Source organism: Crassostrea angulata, chromosome 1 (genome assembly GCF_025612915.1).
Source record: "Crassostrea angulata isolate pt1a10 chromosome 1, ASM2561291v2, whole genome shotgun sequence".
In the NCBI taxonomy this organism is placed as follows: domain Eukaryota; kingdom Metazoa; phylum Mollusca; class Bivalvia; order Ostreida; family Ostreidae; genus Magallana; species Magallana angulata.
Genome location: NC_069111.1, coordinates 6,556,704 through 6,567,913, shown reverse-complemented (window position 1 = coordinate 6,567,913; position 11,210 = coordinate 6,556,704). Strand labels below are relative to the sequence as shown.

At 34.9% G+C, this 11,210-nt stretch overlaps 2 protein-coding genes across 4 annotated transcripts; both read left to right on the top strand.

Annotated features, from left to right (window-relative positions):
• The first annotated feature begins 1,161 nt into the window (after positions 1–1,161).
• Positions 1,162–5,953, top strand: LOC128187341 (uncharacterized). 2 transcript variants are annotated; one of them, XM_052857756.1, is made up of 8 exons: positions 1,162–1,415; positions 1,945–2,055; positions 2,148–2,178; positions 2,799–3,001; positions 3,932–4,003; positions 4,085–4,150; positions 4,289–4,369; positions 4,502–5,953. In XM_052857756.1, exons 1-8 carry the CDS (start codon positions 1,268–1,270, stop codon positions 5,734–5,736), a joined length of 1,947 nt encoding a protein of 648 aa, XP_052713716.1. In that variant the 5' UTR covers positions 1,162–1,267; the 3' UTR covers positions 5,737–5,953. The 2 variants fall into 2 exon arrangements, with proteins under 2 accessions (XP_052713716.1, XP_052713722.1); XM_052857762.1 differs by having other exon boundaries at positions 1,396–1,518.
• Positions 5,954–6,081: 128 nt separating this feature from the next.
• Positions 6,082–10,299, top strand: LOC128187382 (uncharacterized). Of its 2 annotated transcripts, XM_052857819.1 has the most exons (4): positions 6,082–7,469; positions 7,747–7,809; positions 8,135–8,440; positions 8,561–10,298. In XM_052857819.1, the coding sequence occupies exons 3-4, from the start codon at positions 8,140–8,142 to the stop codon at positions 9,751–9,753; spliced, it is 1,494 nt and encodes a 497-aa protein (XP_052713779.1). In that variant the 5' UTR covers positions 6,082–7,469; positions 7,747–7,809; positions 8,135–8,139; the 3' UTR covers positions 9,754–10,298. The 2 variants fall into 2 exon arrangements, with proteins under 2 accessions (XP_052713779.1, XP_052713790.1); XM_052857830.1 differs by lacking the exon at positions 7,747–7,809 and having other exon boundaries at positions 8,561–10,299.
• Positions 10,300–11,210: the final 911 nt, after the last annotated feature.

Genomic DNA, 11,210 nt, shown 5'->3' with positions numbered 1-11,210 from the left:
TCCATCGATCTAAACAAATCGGAAACCTTTTATACTTAAACTGTTTAATGTTTTTACTTCATTTTTTTTTTTACAATAAAATAAAGCCAAAAATAGAAAGGAAGCTTAAGAACTTTAATAGTTGTATAAAACAACTGTATAAAATTATATAGATTTGCTGAATCTGTAAAGCACATAGGCGTCGGAACCGGGGGAAGGGGGGGGGGGGGGGGCTAGGACTTTCGATTTGCTTCCGACGCCACTGAAGCAATAATGCAATTTTGCGTATATAATAATGTTTTTTATTTCAAATGGTTGTATATCATCACTAGCAGAAGCAACTGCACCTTTCTAGACTACCGATAATTACCTGTGTATTAATGTGAGCCTCCGGCCATGGGAAAGATTTTTACTGTTAATGAATGTATCTGCTCATAAATGAGTTTATTTCCCATACCTGTCTTTAACTATCAAACAAAGTTGTAAGGCAGTTTTGGTACTTTTTGTGGGCTTATGGATATTTTTAGACCTATATGAGATGGAAATCCCAGACAATTATTAGCAAAATGGACTTGTTCTAGCCGGATTGAAAATGAGAGTACATTAGATTTCTCTTAAGAATTTAGCGTTCAAAAATGAGTTATCTGTTTTCAGATTCTATTTTGCATGTAATTGCATGCCGGTATGCGACACATGCGCGAATTAAGGGGGGTTGGTCCAATGGAGTGGGTCCAATAGCATTTTCTGATGATTTTACCATGTAAATTTCAATTTTTCAGGGACCAAGACCACCCTCTGTTATTTTAAAGAAAATTTCTTTTTAAATCGATTTTAATGTGACAAACGTGAAATAAAATAAAACTTATATTAGTATAATTTATGTTGCTTGTGACTTGTCATTGTAATACTGCCGGATTATAAGTCTGGTTTATTTCAATCTGTAGACAAATTACATGTACCTTTATGGGACAATTTTTAAAAATATTTTTTAGAAATATTTTCTTTTCCAATTTTTAATATAAAATAGTTTATAAAATAATCAAATATAAATGAGACGCATATACATGTAACAAGCAAAGGTATGTGTGGAATTTTTAATGAGAAATTTAAAGTGATTTAAATTGTTTGGAAATAGTGTTCCGCTACACCATAAAACTTGTTTAATTTCTTCTTGTAGTTAATTCAACTTTAAAAGATACACGTTGTTTGTCTGATGTACCTTTGTTTACTTTGCTAGACTGATAAGATTAATATTTTACTGGGATTCACAGGTGTCGCCAAACACAAAATGGCTTCCATTGCGTGTCCTCTGGATCAAGCCGAATGGAAGGACAGATCGAGGCACTGCGTGTCCAACGAACAGAGCTACCACTGCCTGGGGGACGAGTATGGGAATCTAGTCGACGCCTGTGTCGACCCAGTGTGGATACAACCAGGTAAATTAAACCGCACAGAGCACACCTTTAATGTAGGTATAATGTGTAGATTCTTTCTGACACACCAGGCGTGACCAGCTTTGATCAAGGCCAAACATCGAAGGTAAGGAAATATGACTTTATGATCGGCAAACTTTTCCGGCAGCCAAAAATTGTGATTTTCTAGCGTGTACAGAATGCATAATGCACTTACAACCTGCACATGTTGCGCAGGTTTACGACACCACACCTTCTATACAAGATCTGTGCTCAATCGACGGTAGCAGTATAATTATAGCCATTTTCCACCTACTTATATTCGGTTAAAGTAGTGTCTTGGTACTATTATGAAATACCAATGTACAAACCAGGCACGTACAGGTGTATATACTAAGTATACGTACCTGTACAAACATAATTTGACATATAACGTAAATCAAACCAAATAATCCCGACCCCACCCAACCCTCTTCGCTATTTCCAGACTGGTAATTCTGTACTCAAGGTGGTGATATTCTACGACAGTTCTACCATACTACAACTGTTTCAGGGCACTGCCCGGTGTTTAAGAGCGAGGAACACCGAGTGGAATCGGTCGTCTGCCAACCTTCGGAGTACATCTGCCCTGACGCTGTATACCAATCTAACCAGGTCTTTCTATGTACGTCATTCTTTTAGTGTATCCAGAAACATCAACCTATTGTCCCATATCATTTTTTACAGTTGTTTTATCAGTCTCCTATTGTTTTGCAGACCCTGCTTGTAGAATGAACACACAGACAAGGTGAGCATTGAGTGTGAAGAAGGGTTGTTTTTTTTTTAAATTTATACAGGAGTTCTAAATTGGCTACGTTCTTTATAAGTACTAGAATGGACCCATTTGCTAAATATGAATCGATATTTGGAATTTAAATGGTGTCTAAATTATTTCATCACCAGGCCCAATGTGCACTTAGCACTATTAAATGAAAAAAAATAATATAATTACATGCATCTAAAAGTAAAGAAAAAACGACAAACAGCATGTGTTTTCAAACAGGGCGATGTACTATTAAATTGTTTTCATACACATACACACTCTCTGAATATTGATTTATAAAAGCGACCACGTGTGAATCCACAGACTGGAAGGCATTGACGTGCATGTTTGTGCAACAGAGTGTAGAGCACAGGAGGTGCTAATGTCTGTTTAGATTTGATCTCTTGTCAAGTACAGAAACATTCTGCTGAATGCGCGTCAAACATCTGAGTAATACATGTAACTATGCATATTAAAAACTATTGTTTGTAAACTATGCTTAGTAAATCGTGTGCATTTCTAATTGCGAAGAAATATTTATGTGTGTGTGTTTGTGTGAGTGAAATAAACTACAGATTTTCCCGTAACTTATAACTTTAATGTAGCAATAAACCACCACCGCCACCTTACACTGTGGCCATGAGTAACCAGTCCACCACCCCTGCCCCCGTGCCCGCGGAAGAGCCGGCATCCTGTGGACCAGCATGCATTGGGATCGCTGTCGCCGTACCCATCGTATTGATACTGCTGGGGGTGGTCATTGTTTTATTCCTCATCAAACGGAGGTCAGCCTCTAGGGGCGGACAAAGTAAGACAATTCTACTACAGCTTACTGAGTGAAAGGAAACTTAAGACTTGATACAACAGTAACTAACAGTTTGTTAGATAAGTTTAATACACTAACCATTAATTTAAAACTAATACACTTAATATTTAAATTTTAAATAGTTTTAAGAGAAGTCCAAAGTAGTAGAATCAACGGTTTTTAAAAAAGGAATTTAACCTATTGCGTTTTTGTAGTACTATGACCATTAAGGCTGACACTTACCAGTATCCATTTATTAGCAAGTTTAATTTACTCCTACCGATGATTAAGCTTGATTACAATTACCAATAAATAACCGTTTGTTAGCAAGTGTATTACAATAATCAATATCAAACCTTTTGTATGCAAGTTTATTACATTTACCAATAACTTACCCTTTGTTAGCAAATTTTTTACAATTGCCAATAACTAACCGTTTATTAGCAAGTTTATTACAATTACATGTAAAAAAAAAAAAACCCAACCCTTTGTTAACAAGTTCATTACAATTATCAATATCAAACCTTTTGTAAGCAAGTTTATTACACTTACCAATAACTTACCCTTTGTTTAAAAATATTATATGTTGACCTTCCATTCTTACATTAACTATTATAATCTTAAGAGTCTGATGCGCTTACAATAACTTATTTGTTAAAAAGTTTATAAATACACCACCATTTAACTTGCTGTTTGTTAAGGAAAACTATTACACTTGCCATTTACTAACCCTCCTGGATAAGAAGTACATTTATAAACTAATTAAACTTACCACCCGTTTTAAGGCTGTGCCATTTACTAGTATTTATTTTGCAACTGTCCATAGCAAGAAGTGTTTCTTAATCAATTTGTCAGCATTTTCTGCTCTTCCATAAACTTATTAGATTATGACGTTTGAAGTCAGTATAAGAAAACATCCTGTTTGCTTTGCAGAGAAACCGTTACCTAACATACTGCAGCGATTTCAGAAAAGTGATAAACAAGATAGCACACAAATTGAACTTGGTAAGCCAAAAGGTCGTTTTTAAGCAAATATTTGTCGCCAAATTCAAAAGATAAGGCCTTTTAATGTAGATCTTTTTACAGAAAACGAAGAACAGAAGAAGAAACTATTGGATGTTCAACAGAAGAAACCAGACATGAATAATAGAGGTAGTAGAATTCTCCTTATTTTACAAAGCATTGCTTGGGATTAATCTGTAAGAAGATTAAATCTAGAATAAATTTACCAAAGTGACTACATGTACACGAAATCATCAAAAAGCTTATACAACAGTGGATTACTTTCAGATGATCTGAATCCGTTCTTGGATGATATGATGGACGAGGATAACGAAGAGACAGGTCCATGGGACCTCTTCCTGAAAAGCTGTAAGGATTTTGGTTGTGTTCAGAATACAATTGTTGGGTGTTTTTATACATACTTCTGTAAAGTGGAAAATAGGATTATACGATATTATTCATATTTTGAATAAGAAATTATGTTAGTTTTTCTTTTGCCAGTAAATTTGATGGTTGACAAGCTGTACAAGCCTCCAAGCGCCGAGAATCTTGGAACCCGCCTACGCTCTCTGGAAGCCATGTCGATAGTTGGCAAATGGGGAAGCGGTCGAACAACTCTGACAAAGCAAGCCATTCTGGAGTGTGCGTTAAATTTCGTCAACAGCACCTGCAAATTTACAACAATTGACAGAGTTACAGACTGGAAGAAAGGTGTGCATGACGGCTGTGTGAGTTTCATTTACCTACCTGACTGTATCAAAGAGTGGTACACACCAAGCCATGTGGAAGACCTAGCAAAAAGTTTAACAAGTTTGTTTGTTGAATCTCGTGGTAAATGTTTTGTAATATTGGGTGTCAGGGACATCGTTTGGGAAAAGTTTAAACACGTTTTATCACAGTGTGATATTTTCAAAGAAGAAAGATTAAATTTTATGCAAGACAAAGAAAATCTCTCTTCAAAGGACTATAGAGAGATACTGCATAAACAACTTCATGGGAATAATGCAATCGTAGATGTCTCCGAAGATATACAAGTTGATGACAAATCTAAGAAAGCTACTCTCGGCTCCAAAAACGCAGAACTTCTTGTTGCCAAAGAGAATAGTGTCATAGGATTACCTGAACTTATGGCCCTCTCAAGTAAAAATCGTCGAATTTTAAGTAACGTTGCGAGATTTTGTGCGGAACCTTTAAGTGTTATCAAAGATGACTTGAAACAAATGTCGGAATCTCCGAAGATTTCAGAAAAACACAAGTTTGTGGTGCTAACCTATGCAATGATTCATAACGGCAGATTCAGTTTGCAAAAACTGAATGAGAATTTGCTGAGGTCGATTCGAACCATTTTTGCCGTTTTTAGTCCCCCTGATGACTACTTTGAGGATGCAGTTGACAAACTAATGGAAGAGTATCTTGAAATTAGCACAGACAAAGCAACGTATTATATACAACATGAAATCATAACGCGCATTCTCTTTGAGATTGTTGCAGAGAGTAAGATAGACTTTCTTATTCAGAATTGCGACTCAAGGCTTCTACTGAACTGTATCCGTCCTGCCACGTTTACCTTTTCTTCCATCTTTGGCAAACTCAACAAGGAACTCGTGGTGGGAATTGAACCAGGCCACCATCAAGCCCTGTGTGAAAGATTTAAGCAAATAGAGAGTGGGGGCGAAAACGAGGTCCGGAAACACGTGATTATTGAAGATGCAGCATTTCAGAGACTCATGGTGTAGTTTCAAAATTATTTCCTCTATATCTTTTTTACTTTTACATAACGTTTAACTCTAATTTTTAAATCGATATATAGTTTAAGATATCAGTGTTCATTTACTTTGAAGTATCTGATGTAAATTAAACAGTTATATCTTTTTATATAGCAGCATCTATGAATATAAGTCAGTAATCAATATACGCTACTTTGCCAAATAAAGTTTTGTACACAAAACAAAATTAATACTCATTAAACGATATTCTTACTTTCGTAAAATCTTGTATTTTCTGTTATGTCCTAACTTTGTTCGCAACAAGATAAATAAAAAAAAACAAGTTAATATCTCAAATTAAAACTAAATAAACAACACTTTGTTACTGACTGTCAAAACTTACACTGAATGTGAAGTATAGGTGATTGAAGTTTACCTTCAACGTTGCCTTTTACAGCATTCGACTTGTACATTAAATGTAAAATGGGGGAGTATAGTATGTTTAGATATATTTGAAATCTCAAAGAATGTTTATTAGCAGGTGCTCGAAGATGGAGGACATCAAATGCATAAATATCCTGAACATTTTCTATTTGATTCTCCTTTATCAGATACGCGTATTAATAAAAACAATTTTTAAAACACAACCAGGGATATTTTGGACTTAATGGTTGACTTTTAATGTAGCTTAATTGTTATGCATATATACATGTAATTTGAAGAAAGTGTCATCAGAGCCGATTATTAAATATGAAATATTGATGCCAGGGTTGGCAATCGTTTGTAGAATTGCTACCGGTTAATCGCAATTCGGTCCGACCGATTAACCCGTTACTCGTATCAAAATTAAAAATTGTTTGAAAATATTTTTTTCAAAAACTGTTATAAATAACACCGAAAAAACGACAGGAATATTCTGTTCATGTGTAAATCAAGATAAATAAAAATTGGGACTTAATATAATTATCAAAAAGAAATCTTGAACAACGAATCGCGAGCATGCAGTCATGCAAGGGATTCACTGCCCACATGTCGCAATTTTGCAGTACAGTCTTCTCAAGACAATGTCTGGCCATGGCAAGTTATAGATCTCTATTTTCAATCATTATTCTTTTGGATCGTAGTAACATTAGAAAACTACATTTGTATATTATAAAAAAATACAATAAACAAATTGATCCTAGGTACAATATTGATAATTGTAACGGTACTCCACAGAGATATCATTCAATAATGATTTCTGAAAAGCTGAACAGACAAGACAGTGCCATGTTGTTTTAACAATCATTATAAATAAGGGGGATAATAAAGGGACTTGCCTCCTTTTCTCGCTTGTAACTTGACTTCTAAAATTCAAATTCAGTTCAATTATTCAAAATGCACAGGTAAACCATTTTATAAAAAAAATAATTAAAGATGAAATCGTATCTAGCTCCCTTTAACGCAACTGAAAATACCAAGAATACAGCTAGTTTATTTTTGTACATATGTACCAAATATATATTCCACTTTTATACGTTGTTTTTAGAATAAGGTTGATGTACATTTTTGGATAAACATAACTAACACACACGTCAACTCTTTGTATGTCCTCAGGATAAATGAACTTATCGAGAACACATTACCTGTACAACATATTGTACAATCAGTTGAACACAGATATAAACTGCTGAAAAATAATCAAACACGGAAACAATTGTGTTTTGCTTCGCATAGACCGAAGGCGAAAGCTTGACGGAGTGAGAGTAACAAAGATATCTATGGTAGGTAATTTCACATATATGTGTGCTATTATAATAAGGTAGATTTCTTAAGTTTTTCTGTCCCAAACGAACGCAATGACAGTGTTCCATTTCTATGCAGGACTCTAATGCATATATACCGGTATTACTGTTAAAGGACTCCTATTTTAATTGATAGTAAACTTCCTTCCATAGCCATTGTTGGCATGTTTAAACATTAATTAATTATTTTTTAAACCCAAGCAGTATGCATCACCAATATTGACAAAGGATTTCAAATGTACATTTTCTTTCGTAGATTTGACTTCAGTGGTATCTGATAAAGACAAAGAAAGACGCAGAAAAAACTTCATTTAAAAAGGTTTGTAAACTGTATTTTTTGATAAAGAACATTTGTACTGTAAGGCTAAAAGATCAGGTTTTTGGAATACTTCCTTACTATCTCATAGCTGTTATAAAGTAACCGTTATTGACAAGGAAAGAAAATCATACAAACAACCCAATAAAAAAGAGAAAAAAAGGGAAACGATAGGTAATAAGACTAGCTAGGGTCCCTGATATTTTTTTTTTTAATTTTTTTTATAGGGTCCCTGATATAAGACAATGAGGAGTCTGTAAAATTGTATAGGTAACGATAGACCGCAAACATACTACCTTCTGAGATCTCTGTCATCATTTTATTTCAGAAGACATGAATCCATTTGAAGATGACATGATTGAGGAGAATGATGATGAATCGAAGAATCCGTTCTTTGAAGATATGACAAATGATGACGATGATGGTGATGATGAAATGGGTAGTGGTGGGGGCGATGGCGGTGATGATCTGATAAAAAAGAGTGATGAGAAATCCAAGAATCCATTTACCCAAGATACAACGGGTGATCGTGGTGATGATAATGCTGTGGAAGATAGTGGTGATGAAATGTTGGATCTTTTCTCTGTTGATTATGACAGCTTGAGCATTCCTTGGAAAAGTTTTCTACAGAGCTGTAAATATAATTCTTTTAAACTTGTATGAAAATGTTAAGCCAAGTGAACTTAAAAATATTTAATTCAATTTATAACAATCATATTCATCATTTGTAACGAATATATCTTATGTTTTACAGTCAATCTTAACGTGAAAAAGTTGTACAAACCCACCTGCGTCAAGACGATAGGAACCCGCTTGAAATCGCTTAAAGCCTTGTCCATTGTTGGCAAATGGGGCAGCGGTCGAACAACTCTGGCAAAACAAGTCATTCTCCAGTGTGCTCAAAGTTTTGTAAAGAGCACCTGCAAATTTACAACAATTGACAGAGCTACAAGCTGGAAGAAAGGTGTGCATGACGGCTGTGTGAGTTTTATTTACCTACCCGATTGTGTCAAAGAATGGTACACACCGAGTCATGTGGAAGACGTCGCAGAGTGTTTGAAGGACATGCTAATCAGACCCTCTGATCAATGTTACGTCGTGCTAAGCATTAACGAGAATACCTGGTCCAAATACGAACACATTCTATCACAATGCGACATATTCAAAGGAAAAAGGTTGCATTTCATGCATAATAAAGAAATACTGTCTTCAAATGATTACAAAGAAATGTTACACGTAATTGTCCAGAACAGAGTCAAACTAGACAGCCTTACTTCTAAAACCAGTGCAATTCTCGCTGCCAAAGAGAACGATGTCATAGGGTTACCTGAACTTATGACCCTTTCATGCAAAAATCGTCGAATTTTGAGTAACGTTGCAAGATTTTGTGCGGAACCTTTAAGTGTTATCAAAGATGACTTGAAACAAATGTCGGAATCTCCGAAGATTTCAGAAAAACACAAGTTTGTGGTGCTAACCTACGCCATGATTCATAACGGCAGATTCAGTTTACAAAAACTGAATGAGAATATGCTGAGATCAATTCGAACCATTTTTGCCGTTTTTAGTCCCCCTGATGACTACTTTGAGGATGCAGTTGACAAACTAATGGAAGAGTATCTTGAAATTAGCACAGACAAAGAAACACTCTGTACACAACATGAAATAATAAAGCGCATTCTGTTTGAGATTGTCGCAGAGATTAAGATAGACTTTCTTATTCAGAACTGCGACTCAAGGCTTCTACTGAACTGCATCCGTCCTGCCACGTTTACTTTTTCATCTATGTTTAGCAAATTCAACAAGGAACTTGTGGTGGGAATTGAACCTGGCCATCATCAAGCTTTGTGTGAAAGATTTAAGCAAATCGAAATTGGGGGAGAAAACGAGGTACGGAAACACGTGATCATGGAAGATGCAGCATTTCAGAGACTCATGATGTTATAGAAAACAACGTTACAAAAGAATGTTAATCACTTGAGGTATCTCACTCCTCAATGTGGTTGTTTCAAGAATTTATTCGGAAGAGTATTATTCAGATTTGTAGACAAAACTAACTTGAGAAATATATATAAAAAAGGGGCGGTTCAGTGTTCATCCCTCTAAGTTAAGGTGCATTAAATTTGACCTTTCTGCAGTTTTGCTGCCTGATTTCCTTTTGTTCCTAGTATTTTTGAATAAGCAGAATAATGTTTTAAATTATGCACAAAGATAAGATTGAATTTGATAATGAAGGTAAAGTTTTATATATACCTGCATAAATTTTTCGTGACCTTTTTGCACTTACAAATATCTTATTTTGCAAAAGTAATCAATAACTCGATAGGAAACTTTCTGAATATGAAGATTTTTATAAATTCAATACAGTGGATTTAGGTATGTCCCCAGTATCAAATTGAAATGATAAAACACTGGGATCAGGAAGTATTAATTTATTTTGCAAAATGGCTTCTAAAGTTGAATTCTTACCAAAAAAAAAAAAATTTTGACTTTTTCATTACATTTGCGTGACACTTATGGTCAATCACACTCTTTAATTTTGATTTCGAAACGTAAAACAGTGCCTTCAGAATACGTTTCAAAAATATTACTGGTTGAAACTTTGCGTGAATAAAGAACTTAAATGAACTGTTGTTGAACACCAGTTCTAGAATGCAGTTCGCAATTCAAAACTTAGAATTCATATTTGGGGTCCGAAATTTTCAGGGGCATCTCATAGTGGTATATCACTACCACTGTGAAAATATGATGTTGCAGTTATCTCTAGTTTTTAAGAATCGGGCTTTTATGCAATTGAATAGTGAACTGCGTTCTAAAACGCAGTTCGCAATTCAAAATTTAAAATTCATATTTGGGGCCTGAAATTTTCAGGGGCATCTACTGGTGATATACCACTCCTACCGTGAAAATTTGGTGAAATGGTCTTCTCTAGTTCTTGAGATTTTGGCTTTTTCGCAATTAAATAGTGAACGGCGTTATAGAAAGCAGTTCGCAATTCAAAATTTATAATTCATATTTGGGGTCCGAAATTTTCAGGGACATTTACTGGTGGTATGCCACTGCAAACGTGAAAATTTCGTGAATTTAAGTGGTCTTCTCTAGTTTTTGAAATATTGGCCTTTTTGCAATTGAATAGTGAACTGTGTTCTAGAACGCAGTTTTAGAATTCATATTTGGGGCCAAAATTTTTCAGAGGCAACTACTAGTGGTATTTCACTACCACTGTGAAAATATGGTGATGCAGTTATCTATGGTTTTTGAGAATCGGGCTTATATGCAATTGAATAGTGAATCGGTTTTTGGAACGCAGTTCGCAATTGAATAGTAAACTACGTTCTAGAACGCAGTTTGCAATTCAAAATTTAAAATTCAATTTTTGGGGCTCGACATTTTCAGGGACATTT